The following is a 27,073-nucleotide window of genomic DNA, read 5'->3' on the forward strand; positions in this document are numbered from 1 at the left end:
AATCAACATCCCATTTTTGTACTGCATGTAGGCCGTCTTACAAAATTATTTCAACATCTAAAATCTGATGCAATTGGTTTGATGCCTTTGATAACATGGGGAAAAGGCAATGAGCAACTTCACAAGAAATGTTTTGCAAATTGCAAGAAATAAGCATATTTAGATTTATTTTTTATAATGGGTAGGTAAAAATGGCCAGAAAACTATAATTATAAATATCATAATTACAGTTTGTATATGTTTAAATTATGTTACGTTATGTACTTCTGTCAGGTAATTCCCATTTTCTCCATCTTTCTTTAATTTTTGCCCATTTTCAGATTTTCTTGGAACTTCGTAATGACTTCATGCTCAGTTTTGGGTCATTTCTTGTCAAGTTGCTCATCGCCTTTTTCTCATGTTTTTGAAAAGGTAAACACGCCAATTTGCTCAGGTTTTAAAGGATTAAAAAGTAGCAATCATTCTAATTTTAAATATGTAATTATGATTATTATACACATATTTTTTTCCATAGCTTTTTATCCTTCTCCCCAGTCATTTTTTTCTAGCTTTTTAAAAATAATTTTCTAAAACTAACAATTTCTTGCAATTCACAGGCAAAACTCCTCTGTATCTCCACTCACTACTCATAATCTCCAACAGTAAGCTTAGCCGCACCTCCTATGGCTGTCACTCAGTCCAGGTGCAGAGACTGAAACAAGTTGCAGAGAGGGTAAACATAATTCAGTTGCCTTCCTTAAATAACTCTTTGCATGCAACAGTTTGTGATCACTGCACACGTTTTTGAGTTTGCCTCTCTGGACCACTGCACATAGAACAGACGGTCATTGTAGACAGTTTACTATATATAACAACACTTTGGAACGTATGAGCTTTGTCTGTTGTAGTTTATTGTACCAACTGTATGTTTTTTACCCATTTAGAACCCCACTATGTTTTAAACATAAAAACAATATTGCAATTGTGTATTTCTACTCTAAACACACACAAATATTAGCAGAACATGTTTTCATCAGCTCATATAATTATGTTATTTTACCTGTCCAATCTAACGGATGAAGAATCTGAACATAGAAATCTCCTAATCTCCTAATAGCAAAAGTGATAATAATGGTTGTAACAGACCAGTAATCCAGCCTCGATCAGGCTGACGAGGGACATCACCATATCTTTAAAAAAAAAGTATTTATGCTCTACTGTCACTTCTAACCCATTTTACCCATGAAATACAAGATATTTTCTTTAACTGTGATATCCTTAAGGACCATATATATATGTGTATATATATATATATATATATATATATATATATATATATATATATGTATACACACACACACACACATACACACACACACATATGTATAGTAATACAGAATACACACCTGGAGGCCACTTTAATCACTGTTTAAAACTTTAATTCACATTAAATCTGCTCTCATTATGCTTAATAGTATATACAGAAAGGTGCATTACCAATACAAGAACAATGTACATATGTAACAATGTCAAAGTGTAGAGATAGTAGAGAAAGTGGTGGCAGAAAAGAGCAGTGTCATTCACACTGCTGTCACATATCAAACATGATCTGAAACTGTAGAGGATGATGATGGTGGTGATGGTGATGATGATAGAGCCTGTTTTGTTGGAGTTTTGGTCATAGCTAAGACATGAGGACAAAGCCTGGGCCAGCAGTCATGCACCTTCACCTGTCCTTTCTTGTCCTGTCCTCCAGTTCCACCTGTGCTGCCTGGTCAGAAGAGGACGTCCGGTCATAGGACGCTGCGTCTTCACCCAGTTTCCTCACAGCAATAAAACATGAGTCAGTCATCCTGCAGAGCACAGCAGAAAAGCTAAATAGCCACTGCCTTTGAATAGACTTCAGAGAGCCAAACTGTAGATTTGATTTTGTGACCAACATGCAGCTGAATACAATGGGAACCTTTGGGTGCTTCCTCCAAAGAGTTAAGTGAATAAGTGCATTAAGAGAAATTCAATTTTCTAGTTTGTCCACACTGGTGCGAACACCTCACTGTCCTCCACTGTGACATCACTCGTTACCATCCTGTCTAAGCACTAAGTCTGAAAGACAAGTCTTGAGATGCCAAGAAGTCATGACTTGTAGGATAGTCCGGTGGACACAACGGATAAAACTACACAACTACACAAAACTAATAAAAATTAGCAACACTCTTCTTTTGGTGAGCTGTCATTAGATGTAATCCTGTCAGATAATTCAGTAAATACAGAGTGCTCTGTACTCAGTCTTTACTGCAAACTGACAGTTACAGCTCTGTTCTGACTGTGAGCCCAGCTGACTGATTCACACCAAACTACAAGTCTCTTGCTTCATGACTCAGGCCACGTTCTTCATATGTAGCTCAACTAATCCAGGCTTGCACCATATTAGCCAGATAAAGTAGTCTAGTTCATTCAGTTCTTCCAACCAGGGATGCATGATAATATCGGCATGTCATCAGTATCGGCCGATATTGCTTTATCAGAAATGGCCAACATGCTGACTTGTTGATATCACCATTAATTTTTTTTTTAATTTATTGATCAAGTGAACATGTACAAAACAACCCTAAGTTAAAGTATTTTTCTTATTTTGCACAATGAATGAATATTACATACACTGATAGGGATTATATTTTATGTCTCCATCTGCTGGTGGGCTGTCATGACAAGAGTACGCAGAATATGATATTATTTCCAATACAGAAGAGACTTGATGATCACTAAAATTAAGTGAAGAAAAAGTGGATATTTTGATATTCGTATTAGTCATCAGCCAAATGAGTTGTTATATATCAGCAAAAAATCCAATATTATGCATCCCTAACATGCACATTTATAGTTTAGTGTCTTAAGTTTAATATTTTTCGATTCCATTATTTTACCGCCATAAACTTCAAAACCAAATTTGAAGCAGTTAGTTTGAATGTTATGATGTCATACTGTTGTATTTAAAAATGTTTCCTGAGGATATCTGTTGTGTTTAACACTTGAATAAAACTGATTATTACACCAACAGATGTTGACATTTCAGTAATTTTAATCATTTATTTCTTTGTCAGTTACAACAAAATTTGGTAATGGTTAATTTCACAGATCAGTCTTTCACTAATAATGTCAAGTAATGTTCTCCTGGAGAGAACAATATAATTTGGTTCTAATCATGGGGGTAGTAGTAATGTCCTTAAAAAAAGAAGTATTGTAAAGTAAGGACAAAAGTATTGTACTTAAAAGAAGCTTGGTTTCAGTGTTTCTACTGGAAGCCTCTCTTCATTTATGTCCAGTCATGGACTGCACTGCATCTATTGTTTGCATGTCCAGATGAGCTGCTGTTCTTTGACTAAAGATACCCCTTTTCCACCAACACGGAACCAGTTCCATTCTGGTTCCTGCACCTAATTATGAACTTTTCAGAGCATTTTGACCACAAAAAAGGTTCAGAAAAGTTGGTTTTCAGCTTTTTCTTGATCTGAAATACAAATCATGATGGCATCAGTGGCCTTGTCATTTTCTACAGGTTGGAAAGAGAGGCAACAATGCAGAGGTCAAGTTAGAAATCATCAGGATCAGTGGTCTCATAAATAAATGTAGTTGGTTCATGCTTGTTTTTGGGGTAAAAACAAATCTTTGTAGTAACAGAACAAATGTTTACGGTAAACAATGTAATCTGCAATTCTGCTTCTATAGTTTACTTCCACTATGCATTGTGTGACGCCTTCTGTTGATGATGATTCCTTGATTGCAGTGGTTCCACTCAAAACAAGTGGTGATCAGGCTGGTTCATTAAATAGCAACAAGGTTCCAAGAATCCTGAACAGAACCAGTTCAAGAAGCAGAGCTCATTTGGTGGAAAAGGAGTATTAGGACGACACAAGCCACCTATTCAATCAGTTCATTGGAAGTGTACCAACTGAGCACTGTCTGTCACTCTTTTCACTGCAAGTAGTACTGACAAAACAAGAAACTTTCAGACTATCATTTGGATGATTACGGGCTTGCCCAAAACCAGCAGTCACTTGCATCAGAAAAGGAGTTGATTTTGGGGGCTAACCTTGAAAAGACTCATGATCCATCTAACAGTGAAATCTGTCAGCCACACATCAGCTCCACATGACATTTAGATGTAGCTGGAAGAACACAAACATCCACTCATGTCGAATCATAAACACTGAGATCATTATTAACTTTGTTAGACACATAAAGCAGATCATCTGAGTTAGCTCCATGTTAAAATGATTGTTTATTCTCATCCAGTCAACTTGGTCAGCAGTCAGAGCGCAGATTTGTTACACTGACTGACTTTATTTCATGATATCACTGAACTGATTATTTAAATTACTCACAGGAATTTTACTCTTTAATGTTTAAGTTTAAATGGTCAAATATGCAAAAGGATGTTTATTAATTTTCATGTTTTCAGTGTATGAGTATTTCTGTTATAGGCTGTAAGGAAAGGACGACATCACAATTTTCTTTTCTTTCTGAATCTATTGTAATTATTGTTATCTATCTATCTATCTATCTATCTATCTATCTATCTATATATGTATGTATATATATATATATATATATATATAATCACTTTTTTTCAAGTTATTTCCTGTTTTTTTTGTCCTGTTACTTTTATTTTTTTGGTGAATTTTAGGTAAAATTTTTTTGGAACTTTTGAAAAATTTCTTGCTAATTTTTGGATCGGTTTTTGTTACGTTGCCTTCTTTATGTGTTTTTAAAAAAGAAATCAAGTCAATTTGCTAAGGTTTCAAAGGGTTAAAGCACTTTATAACTTGTTTTGATAGATAAAATATTACAACTGTTACTATGACAACAGTTTCAGGTGGCCTTTAAAACAGGCTTAAAGCAGTGAAAAACCCTGGCTCGTGTTAAATTGCTGATTAATGAAGTGATGGTCATATGAAGAACGGGGCCTGCGGCTGTCTCCTCTCATACTGATTACACAGCTCTGACACATGATACTGATGATGCGTTATGGTGTCAATGTGTTCTGTCAGCAACTGTCACAAAAGTTGGCATGAACTTTAAAGCTGGTCTACAAATCAGAAACAGCAAATACTCAACTCAACAAACAGTGAGAGCTCTGTTGGTGTCCACTCCACTTTCTTTTTATTCTCTTTCTTCTTCTCACATACTGGCTTGTAACTGCAATGTCACTACACAGACCGTGCTCCACTGCATGTCAAGTATTAGCAACTTTAGAATTAAGACCAGCAAATAAATTAATTAAAAAAAAAACAAAAAACAATGTGCTGTATTATTTACAATTAACTCTGCCACTTTGTCAAAAGGAAAATACACAGCCAGACAGCACTGATGGCTTCTCTATGTCCATCTCCTCACACTGCTAACACACTGCATGCTGCACTCCAGAGACAGCTCACAGTCACAGAGTCAAGCACGCTGCTGGGAGAGGGCAACACACTGCATTTCCTGTTGGGAAAACAAGCAGGGAAGTCTGGGCAAACATCAGGAACTCTGCAGTGATCCCGTGATGGAGTCGTCACAAACACTTTTACTGCTGAGGAGCGTTTTCCAAAGCACATCAAACAGGTTTTATAACAGGCAGCCATTGGTTTCCCCTCAGTTTAGCACAGTATGGAAATCTAACCTTTAGAGGCCTGAAGCTCCTCTACACTGTCAAATAGTCCAGTTATGTCATGCACACATATGGAATTTGTGGTGAAGTGAAGAAGAAAGGCTAAAACATGCAAAAACACAGGTAGTCTGATTCTACTGTCTGCACTGTGAGTCAGTCTGTGTTTTAAAGGGTTAAACATCTGCGGTCGCTTCCATTCCATGCTAACTGAGTTAGCTCTGACTGTATTATGATTTAGCGGCTGAGAGGAGAATTTTATGCTCGTTCAATAATGCATGTTGTTATTGGACACAGTGACATCACTGCACAGCTACACATCACAAGGTGTTTTAGCTCATTTCTTACATCAGACATTGTGTCCATGACTGCTGCCCACAGCTGTCCAAAGCACACTGCACTCTTTTAGAGGTGTTCCTGCTTGTTTTTGCCCCCTCTTCCTGGCAGTGTAAAAATCATGCTTGTAAAGGCTCCACACTGGCTTGGTTGTGTAATCCACTATTCCATCCTGTTTTTGTTTTTTTTGTTTTCTTTTCAAATTGTTGTAAGTTTGGTTAGCATCAGATGGAGTGCAGCCTGTGTAGAAAAACAAACTGATTGATTGAAAATGTCTTATTCATGACATATTTAATATCTCTGGGTTTGGGGATAAAACAAGGCATTGTAAGATGTCACTTTATTGCTCTCAACAACCTATTTTTGGACATTCTGAAGACAAACAGATTATAGATTAATGAAAAAAAATAGTAATAATAACCACGCTAAATAAATTTGTTAATGTGTCATTTAGTAGATTGTCAGAAAATTCATCTGCAACTCAGTTGATAAGTGAGGACTGGTAATCATGTGAGTCACTGTAAAGCTAGAATGCCAAACATTCTGGCTCCTGCCTCTGCCAAGTGAAGATCTGATGTTTTTCTGTGTCAGATAAACTGAAGACTTTCATACTTCAGGGTTTTAGACTGATGATCAAATGTTGTTTGTCACTCTGGCTCCTGGATGGTGTGATGGACACTGTTCTCTATCTTCATCTAAAATGACGACTAAATTTATAAAATATTTAGCAAATTGAGTAAAAACGAATCGTCAAATGCAACTTTAATTGCATTTCTGAATGGCAACTCTAAAAGAGAAATAACAGCAAACATGATGTTCACTGTGATGAATCACAAACCTCAAGGTTTATCATCACAGCATGGCTAAGTAAATAGAAACCAAAGGCTGCCTGAAAAACAGGAAAGCTTTTCAAATGTTATTGTTCTACTCCACGCTTTGGAAAATGCCCAGTGGTGATGTCCTGATTACCATGTGGGATCTGTAATGCTTTTTAGCATGAGTTCTTGTAAAGAAATGGAATATGTGAACTCATCACTCCAAGTTATGTGCGTGGTGAGCATGCTTTCAGCTGCTGAAAGGAGAGCAGCATTTTCAATTAGGCTAATTCAATAATCCATGTTGCTCTGCGTACAGAGGCTGTAATCCTCTCCAGCTGCTGGACTTTCTGACTTGTGACTAGAGTGCAGCATCAGGCCGGGCTACCTGGACCTCAGTGATGGAGCTAAACTAAAGAAGAGTGCAGTTTTGTAATGTGTCATTGTCGTGGTGAGAACCCCCTCAGAGCCCACACTCAGCCTGCAGTGCTCTTTAATGGCTGTGTGAGCCTCCAGAGTTTGGGGGCACTGTGGGCCCCCCGCCCCCCCTCTGTCCGTGACCTCTCCTGCCGTGACCCAGGATACAGTGAGCACTGCCACACCCTTCATCATCATCCTCTCCCTCGCTTTCAGAGGACGACTCTCCAAACTGTCGGGGCTTCTCATAAATACAGCAGCCTGTAACACAACATACACGGTTAGGACTGAGCCCGGTGATGCCTTCACTGACTCAGTGGAAGCTCCGAGGTCTCACATTAAGAATGAAAAATACATCATGGCACCTTGTTCAAACACTTCTGCTCAGAAATAGGAACTAAAGGGAGTGTGTGGTAAAAATAGCTTTCCAGCTGCTGTTCCACTTGATAAATGTTGTGCTGCAGCAGGACCATGAACAGGCAGATTGTTATGTTAACCATACCTGTGTGTGGAGGGAGAATAAGGTCAAATTCAAATTTATTTGAAATTTATAGTTCTCATATCAGTTGACCCTTCACTAACCCTGCCTCTTTGTGATGTTCTATTAAGCTGTCAGAACTAGCCTGTAGTCCAGCATGGCCTGTTGTTGGCTATTTGATGGATCAAAGCCTGTTTACATTCAGTTTGTGTTTCAGTTTTTATTGTTATTTATAATTTAATATCATTTTCAAAGGGACAAACATAAAAAAGCACCTGTTTGTGCACTTTTTTCATTTATATTGTCAATTTTAAGTAGTGTTTTGTTTGAAGTTATGCAAAAACAACTTTTTTTGATTCATCGACTAATTATTAAAATAATCATTAGTTACATCCCTACTCACATTTTGAAGACCTTCTTCCTAGGTGCTCGTTGTCGACAGTGTCACTGGACCACTCCACCTTCTTCTCAGTCTTCCTCTTCCTCAGCTTGATTGTCAGGCTTCGTCCCTCCTGTAACATGTGACATGTCTGCTGTGAGATACTGACCATCAAATGTAAACTGGGTGTAGTGTGTAACTGTGTTATCACAGGGCCTGTAAGTCAAGTACTATACACAATACATTCTCTGGTGTGCAGTCCATGAACACAGGTCCTGGGCAAATGCAAAACTATTTGGAAGCAATGTCAGCAGTAAGAAATATCAGCAGTAGGAAATCGTTGACAGGGAGCACCCAGGACCACTGTTGTGTTCTCTTTAAGCACACAATTTGGGGACCTACTGTCTGAGTCCACTCAGACCTGCCACTCTGGCTCTGCTTCCTCTGTCTTTCTTTCTTTTCTATTACTGCTCTCTGGCATTCATATTTAAGTCGTAATTGCTGATCAGTGACTCTAGGATCTTCACTGAGTGCTTATCCTTTTTACTGCTCACCACCTTGGGTCTGTTGAATTGCACTACGTTAATCCCATTGCCTCTCCGGAGCATTCCTGCTCCCTTGTTTCCTAGTTTTCCTGGATCCTGGCAGCAACCCTAGCTGTGCCTGATCGTAGTGATATCTGTGCTGGCACTGTGACCATGCCTTTGGTTGTGCTCGTGCTGTGGCTGTACTGATACTGTACCCCCCGCTCGCCCTGATCGTGGAGTTGGTCCTGGTTGCGCCGATGCTGTGATCTTGCCTTTGGACACCTCCCTATCAATATATGAATGAGACTCTTATCATCACCCTCAATATCATCATAGAGTGCATTTAATAATATCACACCTTTAGTTATTGTAATATGACATGCGTCTGTTTCTATTATTGCTGTGCCTCTCTCCCCCTCTCCTCCCCTCTCTCTTTCTCTTTCCTTATTGCCACAATTGTATCTCATTTATTATTTACGACATCTATTGCTCGTCTGTCCGTCCTGGAAGAGGGATCCCTCATCATCCTCTGCCACTCTTCCTGAGGTTTCTTCCTTTTTTTCCCGTTACAGGGGTTCTTTTTTTGGAGTTATTCCTTAGGTTATGTGAGAGTCTAAGGGCAGAGGATTGTCATATGCTGTAAAGCCCTCTGACAAAATTTAGGAACACCTCAGCATTCCAGCCACATGTGATGTGATTCCAAGCTCCATCGCAGATGTTGTGTGATGAATACAGCCGGGCTGAGGTCAGGGATCTGTGCAGAACAATAAACTTCAATATTAAAATGGGAAGACTGGTTCTTTCTGGGAATGGGGGCGCTTTCATGTTTAAACTGGAGATGGTGGAATACAACTGTTGGCCCAAAGTTGGATGAACACTGTTGTCTAAAATATTATTTTATCTGATGAGACATTAAGATGTCCCTTCACTGGAACTGAGGGGCAAAGACCAAACCAGGGAAAACAGAGCTAGATAAAAGCGCATGGGTAAGAGTGTCCATTATCTTTGACTTTATATGGTAATCTAGTACATCAGATATAGAGGTGGGTGAAAACATTGATCCTGCATAGTATATTTTATGTGTCAAAATCACATTGACACACGGATGCTAGGCATCAGTTTTTTGTTTGTTTTTACTACATAAATTACTAATATTGCAAATACAGACTGAACTTTTGGTGGCCTACTAGGATGATAACATTAAATGCTGTTTCAGTCGACATACATTGTACTGCAGTAAAAACATTAAAGTGAGAAACTTTATTTTTAAAGCTTTATCTTATTAGATAACACAGATGTTGCCAGTGCTCTACAACATTTCAGAAAACACTACATTTCCCAAACACTACAACATTTTATGAAATAAAATTTCCAAAAACAAAACATTTCAGAAAAACGAAAATAACATTTCCCCAAAAACTACAACAGTTCTCAGTACAAAACTGATAGAAATACTGATAGACAGTGCATCCAACCAGCTACAAGGATTTATTGTCCAATAGTACCCACATTTCCAGTTTGAGTCTCAACCATATGTTTTGTTTTCAGAAATGCTTAAGTGTTTTGAAAAAAAAGTTTCAGTTATTTTAGTTTGGGGAAATGTTATTTTGTTTTCTGATATGTTGCAGTGTTTTAAGAAATGATGTATTGCTGTGGTGAAAGTTGTAGTGTTTTAGTAATTGTTTTTGTTTTGAGAGATGTCATTTTGTTCACTGAAATGTTTTCTTTGGGGGAAATATGGCAGTGTCTTAATATATGTTGTTTTGTTTCGGGAAATGTAATGTTTTGGGAGATATTGTGGTGTTTTCTGAAATGATGAAGTGTTTCATGAAATGTTGTAGTGTTTGAAACCTCAGGGCCACAGCAGTCCTGGACCAGAATCGAACCTGAACCGGCTCACACAGCGCGTACCGGCGGGACTTATCTGACATCATAACTACAGACCGTAATATTAGCTGTGTAACTGTAACGGTGATTTTAGAGGGCACTGGGCTAATTACCACATTAACTTAGGCCCCGTGCAGGACTGAGAGCCCTGTAAGTTTGAGGCTGAGAATATGAACGCTGCCTCCGGGCATCGCGGCGGCCTCGATAACGTCCACCGGGAAACAGCGGGCCGGGTTTGTCCTCTCTAGTACCACCGGTTTGCAAAACACGAGCCGCTGCTTACCTGCTGGGGCGGTGGCGGTGTGCTGGTCTGAACAGTCTCCGTTATCGTCTCACTTGATGTCCCGGGAACCTCCGCCATCCCTGCGTTGCTAACGTTTCCGTTAGCTAACGTTAGCTTTTAAATGTAGAAGAAGCGAAGTGTAGAGTCGGTGACAGACAGTGTCTGTGAGATAACGACAGCTCAAATGACAGACCCTGTCTCTGTAAACCGTCAAGTGCGATCAAATTGAAGGTTGTCGACGTGCAGATTGTGAGGCGATGAACACTCCGGTAAATGTGGCTAACAGCGAGTCAAGCTCAACAACGAGATGTTCAAAGCTAAACGGAAGTTCAGTATTTTCACGTCAAAACCTTTATCAGCTAACTCTGACGTTATGTCGCACAAACAAAAAAAATCATGCCAAATCCCTGTGTAATTTCATCATAGTATGTATGCAGCGAAACAACATTTGGGACATTGATAAAGCATTTTTGAGAAAATTATTTCCATATGTCATTTTATTTCGAAATGTATACCGGATGCTTCTTTTCTTGTTCGGTTTATTATAGGAAGGGTAGTGAAGGGTTCATGTTTCTCGAAGGGTTTAGTGTTTGGGGAAGAAATTACCAGACGGACTTCGGTCACTTCCTGTTGTCCGTGAAGTTTTAACACTCCGTCAACAAACAGCATCCACATGCCGAAAATGAAATTATAAATATTTGTATTATGACCAAATGATATGAAACAGTAATTATATTGTGAGCTTGTATTGATATTTAAAGTTTAAATACTGTTGGGAACATGGTATAAAGTCTGTTTCTCGGTTCGGCCATGACAAGGTGGCTGAGTTAAAGGTCGTGTCTCTGAGCACAGTGAGTAGACTGATCGTCTGTCATCACAGATCATTCGTATTATTTATTTTCTCAACAGCCAACTTTTGCGTGACAGGACCGTGCTCGTGTGCTTGTTTCCTGTGTAGTGTGTGACAGATGTGGAGGACAGGTCGTGTCCTGAGTGTGGGGCTGGCGGGCAGAGGAGCTGCCAGACTGTGTTCCAGCAACCCACCAAAACCTTCATCCTCCTCGTCATCCTCCAGACGGACCCAAGCAGAGAAACACAAGCGTAAAAGAGAGCGGGAGGAGGCCATACTGTCAGGTCAACACAGTGTGAGTGCGAAAGAACAACTGCTGTCAACTGCTCCATCCAAATCAAAATACACGAATAACATCTTTATCTAACAGCTGATAAAGAGATAATGCTGTAGTAATAATAACACTGTGTATGACAGAGAGAGAGAGTAAAATAGTAGGAGATTAATGCTGCACCTATTACTGAACTGCTATATCATCAGGTAGAAAAGCCTGGAGTTCACAATCAACCTTATGTATATGTTGGTTTAGTATTTAACCCTTAAACTTAGGCTCTACAATCTACGCGATGGCCTTGAGGCTCAAAACACAACAACATTTCAGAAAAACACTGCAAAGTTTTCCAAAATACTTCTACATTTCCCATACCACTACAACATTTCCCCAAACATTTAAAATGCGATATTTCCCAAAACACTGCATCTCTAACAATACTGCAACATTTGAGAAAATACATTTCCCAAACCACTAAAGTATTTCATAAAACAAAACAACATTTTCCAAAACACGATGTTTCCCAAAACACTACATTTCAGGATTTTTTTTTGTTTTAGAAAATTATATTACATTGCCCAAAAAATGACATTTCCCAAAACACTTAAATTCCAAAAACACTACTACATTTCACTTATCACTTAAACATTTTCCAAAACACTTCAGCATTCCCTAAAAGACTTTAACATTTTCAAAAACAGAACATTTCCCAAACCAATTTAACATTTCCAAAAACTCTTCGACATTACCAAAATCAGTTAAACATTTTCCAAAACACTTCAATATTTCCCAGAATACATTTCCCCCAAAACTTTACATTTTCCCAAAACACTACACTGCTCGTTTGTATTTTGACCCTCAGGGCCACCACAAACTCTGCTCCTCTGGTTTGTTGTGCAGACTTTCTGATTTGTTGTCTCCTAACCCAGTTAAAGAAGATCATAAAGACGTCACTATGACATCACCAGGGTTATTTTCTCAAGGAGCACATGCAGTCTGAAAACTGTGCACTATTTTGCTACAGTTTCAGAGATGAATGCCATGTTTCCTTGAAAGGGTTTGCAACAGGCTCTGAGGTGTGTTTTCTCCTGTTTGCTGGATGTGTCAGAGGTGTTGTCTAATCAGCAGTGACGTGTATGTAAACCAAATTCTAGTAGATATTTATTTATTGTGTGTACATTATTTATTTGATTTCATACCTGGTTTAGCAATGTAGACATGCCATTAAAATGCAGTGCAATTGCGTAACACAACAGGGTGTTTAATGCACCGCTATTCCTATTTAGATACGTTTTGTCAGGAATGAACACACCCCAGGTATGGTCACATTTACCATTATCATTTGGCAAAGTCAAAGGTCACAGGTGAACTCTGACCTGCGAGTCTGATGCAGACAGAGAGAGTTCAAACTAAAACACGAAAAGCATGTTTGAATTACTCTGTTCAATAGAAAGTGATGGGACACAGAGCAAATATTCATTCTCCAGAGACACACTAGACATTTTACAAGTGTTATCACAGGCTGAGTGGGACTCTGTGAAACTAGTGTCAAACTGCTTTAATAAAAAACCCCCAAGGAACAATCTGAAATTCAAACTTTTGTCAGTTTGAATCATCTGAAGTATAGGAACAGTGTATATGAAGCTCAGGCTGTGTAGCAGTGAGAGCAGCATGTCAGCAGCAGCCTCAGTCCTCTGCCACTGTCTGAACACTGCTCAGCCACAGTGCCGCTGTGTGCCGTGCTTCTGTACGACTCAGAGTGCACTGTGGGTTCATGCCCAAACTGGGAAGAAACAGACTTGAAGCCTGAAAAGAAAATGTGAGTTGCAGCTATGCTGGCGAAGCGTGACTCTGTGTCCTGGCAGCTGACAGGCAGTTTAAGACTTCACAGCACAGAGTTCTCTTCATGTCAGTTTGCAGTTGTGGGTTTCAAGCGCATAGGAGTGGTAAAGTTAGGTTCAAGTTTAAAGTTTATTTGATTTAAATAACACCTTAACCTTTTGAAAACTGAGCAAATTGGCTTGGTTTCTTTTAAAAAAATGGGAAGTAGGCAATGAGCAATTACAAAGAAATGACCCCAAAATTTGCAAGAAATTAGTAAAAATTAAAAGAAAATAACCTGAAAATTAGCACAAAAAAACAGACAAACAACAAGATAGAAAGATAGATACATAGATAAATCTTTATTCATCCCCAATGGAGAAATTCAGTTGTCGCAGCAGCTTACAGCACCAACAGTAAAGACGGATGAGAACAATTAAAAATATCCATATATGCTAAAAAAAAAAAAAAATACAAGAAAAATGCACAATAATGATAACAAGCACTGCAGTTGATTAACAAATAGATGAAGAGATAGATAAATAAATAAATACATTTGGAGAAATTATGTACAGGCCCTCAAAGTGACTCATGCATATAATTCTCAAGTCTGTGATTGTAACTGCTGTTAAGCAGTCTGATGGCAGCAGGAACAAATGAACGTCTAAAGCGCTCAGTTTTACATTTAGGAGGAAGATGCTCTCGCTAAATGAGCCACAAAGAAATGACCTGGAAAAAGTGCATAAAAAATAATAATAATAATTCTATAGCATAATTTAGAAAAAAATGGAAGAAGGCAGTGAGCAGCATAAGAAGAAATTGTATTTTTACAAGAAAAAAATTAGAAGTGCAAGAAAATTACTTGAAAATTAGCACAAAAAAACAAACAAACAAAATGAACAAGTAATGTAAAAAAAAAGGAAATGACCTGCAATAATTCTGTTGCATATTTTAAGTATATAATTGTGATGATTATAAATATAGTTTTCTGGACATTATCCTGAGGCTTTAAAAAAAAATCCTGTTCAACTCATTTCTTTTAATTTGTGGGACATTTCTCACCAAGTTGCACATTGCCTTTTTTCCCCAATGTTTCTGAAAGGATTTAAACCAAATTTGGTTTAGAGTTAAAAAGTTTAAATACCTGTGAAAGGTTCCTGAATGCAACACAAGAAAGCTGATGTTGATCCAGGGTTATGGAAACGGTCACAGCCAAAATGCCACTGTGAACAGATCTGATGGGTTGCTTCCAATAGCTTCAGATTAAACATAAATCTAACCTTTGTGAAGCTTTTCCAAGTAAGTTTTCTAGTGTGGCTTCCTCTTTGCCTCAGTGTGGTGCACCGCACAATAATAGGCTCATTAAGACACCCACTGGTGCATGATGGTGGGTGATAGTGATGGCTGAATTAGGCCTTATGATGCTTTAGGGCTTTTAATGCCACAAAAAGATTCAAGGCTTGGGGCATCGAACACAGCAGACACAGTGAAATCATGCTTGTAGCCCCTCACCATGGTTCTGTTGTTAAGGGTGGACACTATGGATATGTTGGATTACATCCCCAGTTCTAAAAAAGTTTGGACACTGCAAAATATAAATAAAACAGGATGTAATGATTGCAAATCAGTTTTGACTTATATTCAATTGAATACAGTTTGAAGACTAGATATTTAACGTTAAAACTGATCACTTTTAATGTTTTATCATAAATACACACTCATTCTGAATCTGATGCCCGCAGCACACTCCAAAAAAGTTAGGACAGGGACAACAAAAGACTGGCAAAGTTGTGAAATGCTCAAAATGCAACTGTTTAGAACATTTAACAGCTAAACAGGTTAACTGGAAACCGATTAAAGTATCATGACTGGGTGTAAAAGGAGCTTCTGTGAAAGGCTCAGATGTTCACAAGCAAGGACAGCAAGAGGTTTGCTCATTTGTGAAAAACTGTGTGGACAGTTTAAGAACAACATTTCTCAACACACAATTGCAAAGAATTTAGGATCTCACCATCTACAATTCATAATATCAAAAGATTCAGAGAATCCATTTATAATGAAAGCCCATGACCTTTGACCTCTCAGACTGCAGTGCATTAAAAACCAACATGACTGTATAAAGGATGTTACTACATGGGCTCAGGAACACTTTGGATAAACCATTGTCAGTAAACACAATTCATCTCTGCATCTACAAACTCAAATTCAGACTCTACCGTGCAAAGTGAAAGCCAGATATCAACAACATCCAGAAACACTGCAGGGTTCTCTGAACTCATCTGAGATGGACTGACACAAAGTGGAAAAGTGTGCTGTGGCCTGATGAGTCCACATTTCAGATTGTTTTTGGAAATCATGGCCGTGGTGTCCTCCGGGCTAAAGAGGAAAAGAACCATCCAGATTGTTAGCAGCTCAAAGTTCAAAGCCAGCAGCTGTGATGGTATGGGGGGATGTTGGTGCCCATGGCATCATGGCTAATTTGGGGTAATAATGCAAATGTGTGAGGGCAGCATGAAAGGTACACACAGGTTTTGGGGCAACATATGCTGCTATACAGAAAATATCTATTTCAGGGACGCCCCTGCTTATTCCAGTGAGTCAGTGAGACACATTCTGCACGTGTTCCAACAGCGTTGCTTTGTAGTAAAAGAGTGCAGCTACTAGACTGACCTCCTGCAGTCCAGACCTGACTCACATTGAACATGTGTGGAGCAACTTGAAGAGCAAAATAGAGCAACAGAGACCCCGGACTGCTGCACAAGAGTGGAAAAGAATTTTAACTTTCAAAACATCACCAATTTGTGTCCTGACTTCCCAAACACCAAGTGTTGTTAAAAGAAAAGGTGATGTAACACACTGGTAAACATTCAATTCAATTCAATTCTATTTTATTTCTAAAACCCATTATCACAGTTTGCTTCAGAGGGCCTTACAGCATACAACATCCCTCTGTCCTTAGACCCTCACAGCAGATAAGGAAATCCCCCCCTAAAAAAGCCTTAAAGGGGGGAAAAATGGTAGAAACCTCAGGAACATCAACTGAGGAGGGATCCCTCTTCTAGGACAGTCAGACATGCAATAGATATCGTGTTTATGGATCATTTATAATAAAATAACAGTAATCCATATGACAAAACATGCCCTGTCCCAACTTTTTAAAAATGTGCTACAGGCATCAAATTCAGAATTGGTATGGTTTACAAAAACACCAATAAAGTTGATCAGTTTGATCATTAAATGCCTTGTCTTTGGACTCCATTCAATTAAGTATAGGTCAAAAAAGATTTTAAAATCATTGCATTTTGTTTTTATTTAAGTTTTAAACAGTGTCCCACCTTTTTTGGAATTGGGGTTGGCAAATCAGTACTTCATCACATTGATGCAAAAGTCCTATAAAAATGGAATAGTGTGTTTCATTGTTTTGTAGCATTGCCCACACTGACCTGATGCACACATCATAGTCTTTAATATGGAGTGAATGGAAGAGCTAACAGTTGACTCAACCATACTTGAACTCTGACATTTGTGTTTCCAGGCTTCTGGAGGTGAAACAGTGAAATGGAGCGAGAAGCCGAGGATCGAGTACACTGCTCACACACCTCCTGGTACAAAGAAAGGTGACAGACTTCCTGTTTTCAGCACCAGCTTGTCTGCTTATTGTGTCTCTCAGCGGACTTAAAAAATGTTTTTTCTTCTTTGCAGACACCAGCTTGCCGTTCCCATCCTCGTACAGTCCCGATTATGTGGAGTCCAGCTGGTATCAGTGGTGGGAGAAGGAGGGATTTTTTCGTCCTGAGCAACATGTGAGGATTTCATGTTTTAAATCACATCAAATTAAAACAGCTTCTGAAATGACGCTGTCCCTAAAAAACTAAAGAAATGGCCGTCAGATATAACACCTTTCATTTCACTCTAGCACATCTTTTTGTTAAATAAAATTTAACAAAGCATTTATGCTGAAGAAGCAGAATCTGTCATGTCTAATTAAACTTAAAGAGAAAAGAAGCTACATCCTGGATTTGAAGTCCAAATGCTGTTTTTTTCACGTAGACACCTATATTTGCATATATATTTGCATGGAACAAATGGAATCGATGCTTATTGTATTTGCATTAAACAGTAATCACACTGTTTTTTTGTTTGATTGTGACTTTGACCAACAGCATGAGACACAACACAAAAACAGCCACACTTTCAACAATAGCCAACATGAGCTTTTTAGCTCTAAGCTTCCCGAACCTTATCCTTCATGTCCTACTTCAGAAGCTGAAGCTCTTTGTCTGAAAAGCCTTCTTTTGGCAGACTGCAGTGAAGCCGGGTCAGGTCTTAAATTGAAAATTGCTTTATTATACAAAATAATGTAATTGTAAACATGCTATTAAATAATGCAATGAAATTGCAATTAACTATCAAAATTCTATGATAAATCGTGATTTAAAAATTAAACACTTGAAAAATTAATCGTTTAACAGAACTAAAATGTATATAGAATCAGAATAAGAATCAAAATTTAGTAAAGCACTTTGTAACTACGTTTTTTAAATGCTATACAGTCATTATCATTGTTACTTTCAATAATTAAGTAACACTAAAAAGCTATTTTTAAGATCACTTTAAAATCATTTTTGACTGTAAGTGGGAATGACTAATCAGATTTCAGTTGGACTTAAAGGAGAGAGAAACAGTGTGCAGTAGAAACGGCACCCACTCACATGTGCGCTCTCGTCTGTGTGTCATCTGCTCTCAAACATCGAACCTTTCTGTTGTCACGTGTTAGGAGACGTTACCTCACAGCGTGGATCAGACCTTCTCTCTGTGTATCCCTCCGCCAAATGTGACCGGTACTCTGCACCTGGGCCACGCTCTCACTGTAGCTGTGGAGGATGCTCTGGTTCGACGGTAACTGCCAACAAAAAATGCAGTGTGACGTGTCTGACGCTTCAGCTGTTGCTAGTTGAAAACTGAATCAGATAGTTTGAGAATCTGTGGATGGAGCAGTAACCTCTTCATTTGTAATCCACCAGGAGGAGGATGCAGGGCTACAGAGTGCTGTGGCTGCCTGGATGTGACCATGCAGGCATTGCAACACAGGTATGACAACGTCTTCTCTTCCACCTCAGGATTGACTCACATCTTCTTACTTCTCACTGTAAACTGAAAGAGATGTCAGTGGCTGTAAATGTTACTCTTGGTTATACTGGTTTGGAAGAGATCCCTGCTCTAACCTCTAAATTCTGATGGAAGTGAGTTTGGACAAAATCCACAGTGCTCCTCATATCTACAACAGATTTTTGAGAAACCTTTAACAAACGTCATTGCGAAGTAATAGTGCTGCGGCTGATTGAGTAATTTGTGGGTGTGTTAGACGGTGGTGGAGAGGAGACTGCTGAGGGAGCAAGGGAAGCGCAGACAGGACTTCACCAGGCAGGATTTTCTAAGGGAGGTGTGGAAATGGAAGAACAAGTGAGTCCTCACATTCACTTCATCACTTTCCCTTCTCTGTTTGGTCTGCACTGTGTGGAGCTGAGAGCTTTTGTCCCTGTGTGTCCCAGGAAAGGAGATGAGATCTATGAGCAGCTGAGGAGGCTTGGAGCTTCTCTGGACTGGAGCAGAGCGTGTTTCACTATGGATTCAGTAAGATTCCTCTCACATATGTTACTCAGTTATTATACCTGCTTGAAAATGTGTGGTGAAAGTGTTAAAGTTCAATGTGATTGCTGAAAATGATTCTGATAGAGCTTTAAACATGGAGCCCCCCCTGGGGTCATATGTTCTGAGATAATTGATTAATAAAACATAGTAGAACATATTTAGAGTAGGCTTGGGTGGTATGTAATATTTCATACCTTCATACCTTCTTGAAATTTCACCAGGGTTTATGATATGTGATGGTTTGTGTGTGCAACGCTAAAACAACTATACATCTTTTGAATTCAACTTTCTCTCTGTCACAGAAGACTGACCAGGCTTAATTGCCTCAATAACTCATCGTAAAATATACTTCATTCAAACTCGATAGAAACAAAATGAAGCTCAGCCAACCGTCTTTCTTACTCTTGCTAGTAATCTAGTTAGTAAGTCCACTGTTCCAACAATCACCAGCTCCAGTTTGACATAACTTTTAAACACTTTATGATGTGTTTTATTTTGTACATTAATCATAAGAGTCAACATTCAGAGCAGAGTTTGAGACACTGTGTCTTCCTGTTTGATTGTAATACACTTATATATGTGTGAAGATTAATAACCGGCTGTTATTAGCACCTCTGAGCTGCTTTCACTGTGCTGTCTTTTTGTAAATGTGATTTCAGGCTTTCAGCAGGGCTGTGACTGAGGCCTTCGTCAGGCTATGTGACTCTGGTCTCATTTATCGCTCTGAGGTTTTGGTCAACTGGAGCTGTGCTCTGGAGTCTGCCATCTCTGATATAGAGGTGAAACCACTTCACATGAACACACAGTCAATACAACAGGTGGACAAAATAATGAATACCACATATATGAAATGTAAAACTTTAAAATAACTAAGGCTCCTTCCTTGCCATGGGCAGCAGCAGTGTCTCCTCCTCACCCCCCCCAACCACGTGGCCACTTTCATATGTGGTTCTAAAGTAGATACAGATCAAATTTTTTGAAATGGGACCTCACTCTGAACAGCCATTCAACCTCTATCAGAATTTAATGCGACATTTATTTTTTGAGTTTTTGTAGTTACTCTAGATTGACATCCTTCTATAAAATGAAGAAAACTCTGTCCATCAGTGCATCTGTCCGTCTGCATCTGAACATTTTCTCCCCGACGGGGTGCCTAATCAATTTGACATTGCACATGGGCATTGAGAACTGCCATAGGTAGAGACTGACAGCCCTTTGTCTCTCCACTGCCTGTGCCAGTTTTGTATAAAAATACTTCATAACTACGCTGACATGCTTCTTGTTCTGCCCATAGAGCCACTGCACAATAACTTAAAAATTAAACTGAAAACGGTCACATCAGTGGCCTCTATGTGTATTATGGACTTCTTCTCCTTGTTTTACTTCCGTATACACAGTATGTTCGATCAGTGAATTTCCATTTCAGCTCCTGCAATCAGCCTTAAATACATTGTGTAAACTAAATTGTTACATTCATACTGTTAAGTGCAAAAATGCTCCATTGAAACCCATTCAAACTTACATTTTTGAGCCCACAGCCATCAAAGCATAAAATCATGCATTGTATTATTTCTGGGTGTCATTCTGGGCTTTTGACTTGGAATTTGTCATGGAGAAAATACATGCTATTCCCACAAGGTGCACTGTAACAATCAATGTTGCTGCTAATCACTGACATATCCCAGACTGTCATCATTGAAAAAATATTTACTTTAGTAGATTGAAAATAACTCAGTTTTGTGTGTGTGTGTGTGTGTGTGTGTGTGTGTGTGTGTGTGTGTCATAGTGGCATCATGACAAATATTTTGCATTTAAAGGGTTAAATTTCTAAAAAATCAAGGAATATTTTATATTTATGATTAGGACTGATGGAGGTTACACAATTGACTCAATCAAAGTAGAAAATAATATTAATGTAATGCAAAATCTAACATCAACAGTAGTAGTTTCCAGCAGCCTTCAGCAGGAAGAACTGTCAAAAGTTTGATGCTAGACTGGATGGGTCTAGCATAAAACTTTTGACAGTGTTCATAGACTCAAAACATATTTAACACTCAGCTTGTTTTGTGTTTGTGTGCTCTGATTAATAAATGTATTCTTTAATTTCAAAACAGTAACCCGTATGTTGTCATTGCATGGGTAAATTCATTAATTTTATACTGCATAAAAAAACAAATCGCCCCCTCGGAATTTAAACATCCCTCTCAGTCAGTTTATACCTGTAGGATGAAATTGTTGGATGCAGAAGTCAAATGTGGACCTCCCTGTGAAATATGAAACAATCAAAAATGAGCTGACAGGCCTGAGTGGTGATTTAGATTGATCTAAGTGGTACAACTGTTAATTGAAGGACCGATTAAATAAGCATTGCATTATAATTGCAGTATTCAATAAACAGAGTCCATGCATGTTGTGTTTAGAGTGCAGAGAGAAATTAAAAGTCCCCTGGTTGAGTGCTTCAGCCTCTTGTGGTCAAAATGAGTATTACAAAAAGAAACATTTAGAAAAATTATCCTTTTTTTCCTCCTGAAATTTATTTTTTTCTTGCCCCCCCCCCCACAAAAAAATTCTTGCCCCAGGGCTTCCGTAGATAAGTGTGTATGTGTGTAATATTAAAGCAGGCCCTAAGGGTTAAACAAATCTAATATTCATTCTTTGACACAGCTCTTGGTATTTCTCTTACTTTGTCCACCTATTGTATGTTTGTTTTTATCAGATTCATAATGATTCAGTTTCTTTTGTGTTTTCTTTGCTGTAATGATAAAAATGTACAGTGTAGTGAATGTCACATGTAATGTGAACATGTGGGTTTGCTGTCAGGTGGACTCAAAGGAGCTGTCTGGGCAGACCATGCTGCCTGTTCCTGGTTATGAAAACAAGGTGGAGTTTGGGACAATGCTTACCTTTGCGTACCCAATAGAAGGCCACGGTGAGTGTTTGAGACTGTGTGTATTGTTTTGCTGAAGCTTGTTATGCGTCGTGATGATTTCCCTTCTTCCCTGTGTTTTAGATGGAGAGGTGGCAGTGTCCACCACCAGACCTGAGACCATGCTGGGAGACGTGGCTGTAGCTGTTCACCCTGACGATCCTCGATATCAGGCCAGTGCCATTTTTGATGGATGTTTAAGGCTGAGGCAGTCTGGGACTATCACTGAATGTCCACTGACTGTCACCAGCTGCTCCCCCTCTGCTAGTGCACAGAGGACTTTTTTTCAATGTATTAAAAAACATATAAACTGATACATCACACTGACAGAAGTATTCAGACCCTTTATGACACTTGATATTAAGCTCAGGTGCCTTGATCATCTATGAGATGTTGTTATAGGTTGATTGAAGTCCACCTGCTATAAATTCAGTTGTTTGGCCATGATTTGGAAAGACACACGCATCAGCCATGAGGTGCAGGGAGCTTCCAGCAGAGCTCAGAGACAGGATTGTATAGACTATAAATATATGACCCCCTGATAATAGAGCTAAACATTGGTAGGCATCTGTTTATTTGTAACACACATGACTTTGCATAATGGTTGTTTCTCAGTCTCTTTTTTCATCTCCTGTGGATGTTTTTATAAGCATGACAGGAGCATTCTTGAATAGTGCCTATATTTCTGTTTGTTACCTTTGATTCACATTTTCTTGACTTTTGCTGGCCCTGCTCTTAGTAAATGAAATATTGTCATTAAAAACAATTAAAAATTGTGGAGTTTTTTTGCTGATAAACAAGGTTGGTGAAAGTCTGGTACATGTATGAGTTCAACTCAGAAGGGTGTTTTCTTATTGATGGCAGGCTTCTTATACACATCTCTTGTATACATCTCCAATATATAATTACAATGTTCTGATTGAGGGAGAAAATTCTTTTAAATGTTGCTGTGCACATTGCCTGTATGACTAAAAAAACATTGCAGATGCGATAATTTAAATTAGGATGCGGTGTCATAATTAAAGTTAATGTTAACCATAAGGTTGATGTGGCACACTTATTGACAAGAAAATCTCAAACTGGCATTTTGTATCAAAAAGGTTGCTGACCCCTGTTCTAGCATGATAATACAACACAACCAAATGTAAAACATATGATAATGAATGTGCTGTATATCATGACAACATAAGTGTTCGGGAAAATCTGTTGAGGAAGAGCTCACAGAGAAAACAACCACACAGGAATATGTGTCTGTGCCCTGTGAATTAAACACCTGACAAATCAAGCTAAGTTGTTTTATTACACCGATGTGAGCAAATCCACTATTACCACAAAGCAGTCCTGCTCACTGATGTGAAAACCCTGCAAGATGCAGAACAAATGCACAGCAGATCTGAAGAGTAGAAACAACTGATTACTGAATCCATGGTGTTTGTTGAGACAGCTGTGCTCATGTCTTTCACTTTGTCCTCTTTGTTCCAGGCTCTTCATGGGAAGCAGTGCAGACATCCCTTCATCAACAGACTCCTGCCCATCATCACTGATCCAATGGTGGATATGGAGCTGGGAACAGGTGACAGCAACAGTCTTTCTCTGACATACTCTCCCTCTCTTACAGGCCTCATTCCCACTGCACAAAAAACCTGCTAACATGCGCTAACATCTGGCTTTTTTGTTGGACAGTCAGTTCTTCCATGTCTTGGTGTAGTAATGAGGGATAATTTCCAGCTGTCCGTCCTCCACAGCCTGACAGAAAAAAGTGTTGAAAGACTTCAAGGATGAGATGACATCACTTTACTTATCTGTAATTTCATTTATTTATATGAACCAAGATAAAAACAGTTAGTTGAAAACGTGAATGATGTGACTACAAATTTTATTAAATTCGACCTAAATTTAACCATTTAATACTTTTTATAGCCTGATTCTGAAAAGCCTGCTCTTGTGCTTCTCTCTGATGTTGCACAGACACAAAAGCAAAACAACACACACACACACACACACACACACACACACTTACACATACATACACACGCCAGCTTATAGAAAGGCCGACTTGTGTTTTGCAGTGGTGTGTTCACTGGAAGTGGGAATGCAGTATATTGCCTCTGTTTAATGGGTTTATCTTGTAACAATCCACCTTGTAACAAAGTAACTCACAAGGTAAAAAGTTACAAACACTACAAAACGGGTTGTGGGTGGATCTGCGGTAAGCGGTGGCTATAATTAAATCATGAATCTGGGCATTACTTGAAATGTAAGGAAAAAAAATAATTTGCTCTACCATAGAACACCCTGATAAAAGGTAGCACCGGGTGGTGCTACAACCTGTGTTTGGGAAACCTGCATGCACTCGCCGATTTGCTGGGAAAGGGGCGACACAATCTCCTCCTCTCTGACAAAGTTTCCCTAAAAACTGAACATAAGAGAAACTGAGCTGATGCTTGTGTTGATCACCTCACTGTGTTTGTGTTCTGTAGGTGCAGTGAAGCTGACCCCGGCCCATGATCACACTGACTTCCTGCTGGCACATAAACACTCACTGCCAAGCCTCACTGTGATTGGAGGAGATGGGACCATGACGCCCTCCTGTGGACAGTGGCTAGAGGTGCATGAACACCACAGTTAATATCTGTAAACTGTGGATTGTTATGTGAAAAGATATGATTAATGTGGATATGTGGATATCAGCTGCCTCAGGTTACAGTCAACAGAATGTGGACCTTTAAAGCACTGTGGGACCTGTGGTCAGTGATAGAGAGGGCAGCTTCCAGCTGTTATCATTTTATGGCACTTTGTCTCCTTGAAGGGAGTGAAGCGTTTCGATGCCAGACAGCTCGTTGTAGACGCCCTGGTTGAAAAGAAGCTGTTCAGAGGAAAAAAGAGTCATGCTATGACTCTACCCATCTGCAGGTAGACACACACACACACACACACACACACACACACACACACACACACACACAACACACCAACAGCTTGTGCATATATCTCTGCCTCTGTGCTACATGGGATCATTTTGGTGATTTTTTTTTTTAAAGATGCCTTTTCCAACCCATGGACTCATGGTTTTGAAAGGCATGTTTTCAAAAGTTTTGAGAAAAAAAAGGGCCAAATTTTTTTAAAGATAGCGTGCCTTCAAAACCCACACAGGTTTTCTTTAAAAATCACCCAAATTTTGGGGCGCCTGGTGGCTCAGTGGATAGAGCAGCACCCCATGTATAGAGGCTGTGCCCTCCCCGCAGGCCAGGGGTTCAAATCCGGCCTTGGCCCTTTGCTGCATATCTCCCCCTCTCTATCTCTCTCCCCCTTTCATGTTCACACTGTCCTATCAATTAAAGGCAATAAAATCCCCCAAAAATATATTTTAAAAAATCACCCAAATTTTGAAAGGAAAAAAAGCCAAAATAAAAAGTCCCTCCCTAGTGCTTAAAAACAATTATTTGACATGCTTCCCCCTATTGGCACCACTCCTCCTGTCTTATGAATAATGAACAGTCCCTAAATTATATTTAAATATTCAGTTCTAATCCTTCTGAATTGTTATTTTTTAAAATAATATATATTTAGAGAAGCAATTATATAGTAATGATAAAGCACCGATAAGGAGTGTTGATGGTTGTTTCAGAAAATGTATGGACTTTAAAGTTTGCCTCACAGTCCTGGAAATGTATTGGTAAAAATATGGATGAACATAAATGTAAACTACAGTACTGATAATGGCAAATATCACAAGTAACTAAAATTATATTGAAAAATAATATAACAAGGTTAGAAATTACATTAAAAAAATGTGTTTAGAGCATTTTCAGTTGTAAAATATTGAAGTGAGAGCTAGTGCTCATCTGTTCATTTTCCTGATAAAGTCTCTCTGCACATTGCTCTTACTGTCCAGCCACTGGGGCCAGACTAATTAAGAGTAGAAGACAGAAATATGAATAGTTGTCTCAGTGGCCTTCAGTTACGACCTGAATGCCTTGGATTTCACCTGTCAGGTTACATACTTACATAGAAGGAATACCTGAAGGCACTGCTTAGGGCTGCAAAGTACTACCATCTCATCTCGGATTAAAAAATAATCTTTATTTTTAGTCAATTTTCTCAAAATAGACCTTTGAATATAGCATAATTTAAAGACGCGACAGTAAAACACAAAGCCCCCTAAAGCTGTGAATACAACAATATCTATCATCCCTTTCAAGGAAACTACAGGGTCTTACACAGCAAAAGTTAAGAGCCACAACTGTCTGTCTGCTTAGCCCGTATTCCAAATGTTCACTTTGATATGCTTCATCTTCCTGAAAAAAGACAGTAGGGGATGAACTGTAATAATTTTCTGTGTTTGTGGTTTCTCTCTTCCCTGTGTCTTTTTTCCCTCCTTGGTCCTTGTCCCAGCCGCTCAGGAGACATCATTGAGCCTCTTCTAAAGAAGCAGTGGTTCATTAGCTGTGAGAAAATGGCTAAAAAAGCCATACAGGTGAGTTGATGGAGGAGTTTAACCCTTAGGGCCCACTTTGATATTACACGTACTTATACTGCTCTGCACACAAAATGCGCTTTTCAGAATCAGGCTATAAAAAGTAACTGTTTTTATCTTGGTTCATATAAATACAAATTAAATTACAGAGAAATAAAGTGATGTCATCTCATCCTTGAAGTCTTTCAACACTTTTTTCTGTCAGGCTGTGGAGGACGGACAGCTGGAAATTATCCCTCACTACTACACCAAGACATGGAAGAACTGGCTGTCCAACATCAGGTAGGCTGCTCTGACCCTCCACTGGGACAATATACATGTATTTAAA

At 38.9% G+C, this 27,073-nt stretch overlaps 2 protein-coding genes across 2 annotated transcripts in view; one reads left to right on the forward strand and one right to left on the reverse strand.

Annotated features, from left to right (window-relative positions):
* Positions 1 to 1,396: 1,396 nt before the first annotated feature.
* ppp1r11 (protein phosphatase 1, regulatory (inhibitor) subunit 11) lies at positions 1,397 to 11,080 on the reverse strand. Its single transcript, XM_042507083.2, has 3 exons — positions 10,749 to 11,080; positions 8,076 to 8,184; positions 1,397 to 7,455 (listed from the first exon to the last, which is right to left on the reverse strand). The coding sequence occupies exons 1-3, from the start codon at positions 10,824 to 10,826 to the stop codon at positions 7,271 to 7,273; spliced, it is 372 nt and encodes a 123-aa protein (XP_042363017.1). The 5' UTR covers positions 10,827 to 11,080; the 3' UTR covers positions 1,397 to 7,270.
* A 271-nt stretch (positions 11,081 to 11,351) lies between these two features.
* Positions 11,352 to 27,073, forward strand: part of vars2 (valyl-tRNA synthetase 2, mitochondrial) — a 36,762-nt gene continuing 21,040 nt past the window's right edge. The window contains exons 1-16 of the mRNA XM_042506472.2: positions 11,352 to 11,599; positions 11,707 to 11,893; positions 17,226 to 17,307; positions 17,393 to 17,493; positions 18,468 to 18,589; positions 18,715 to 18,781; positions 19,056 to 19,153; positions 19,243 to 19,324; positions 20,002 to 20,121; positions 22,163 to 22,271; positions 22,353 to 22,441; positions 23,751 to 23,841; positions 24,749 to 24,876; positions 25,078 to 25,181; positions 26,664 to 26,745; positions 26,951 to 27,027. Coding sequence (XP_042362406.2) covers positions 11,717 to 11,893; positions 17,226 to 17,307; positions 17,393 to 17,493; positions 18,468 to 18,589; positions 18,715 to 18,781; positions 19,056 to 19,153; positions 19,243 to 19,324; positions 20,002 to 20,121; positions 22,163 to 22,271; positions 22,353 to 22,441; positions 23,751 to 23,841; positions 24,749 to 24,876; positions 25,078 to 25,181; positions 26,664 to 26,745; positions 26,951 to 27,027 — 1,529 coding nt within the window. The 5' untranslated portion in view covers positions 11,352 to 11,599; positions 11,707 to 11,716. The remainder of the gene's footprint in view (positions 11,600 to 11,706; positions 11,894 to 17,225; positions 17,308 to 17,392; positions 17,494 to 18,467; positions 18,590 to 18,714; positions 18,782 to 19,055; positions 19,154 to 19,242; positions 19,325 to 20,001; positions 20,122 to 22,162; positions 22,272 to 22,352; positions 22,442 to 23,750; positions 23,842 to 24,748; positions 24,877 to 25,077; positions 25,182 to 26,663; positions 26,746 to 26,950; positions 27,028 to 27,073) is intronic.

Source organism: Plectropomus leopardus, chromosome 17, assembly GCF_026936395.1.
Source record: "Plectropomus leopardus strain MGB_pleo_1.0 chromosome 17, ASM2693639v1, whole genome shotgun sequence".
Classification (NCBI taxonomy): domain Eukaryota; kingdom Metazoa; phylum Chordata; class Actinopteri; order Perciformes; family Serranidae; genus Plectropomus; species Plectropomus leopardus.

Coding starts and splice junctions, on each gene's coding strand:
- ppp1r11 (XM_042507083.2), bottom strand. CDS start 10,826: ATGGCGGAGGTTCCCGGGACATCAAGTGAGACGATAACGGAGACTGTT. Junction 8,185..10,748: donor CACCGCCACCGCCCCAGCAG/GTAAGCAGCGGC, acceptor CACATGTTACAG/GAGGGACGAAGCCTGACAAT. Junction 7,456..8,075: donor AGGAAGAAGGTCTTCAAAAT/GTGAGTAGGGAT, acceptor GTTGTGTTACAG/GCTGCTGTATTTATGAGAAG.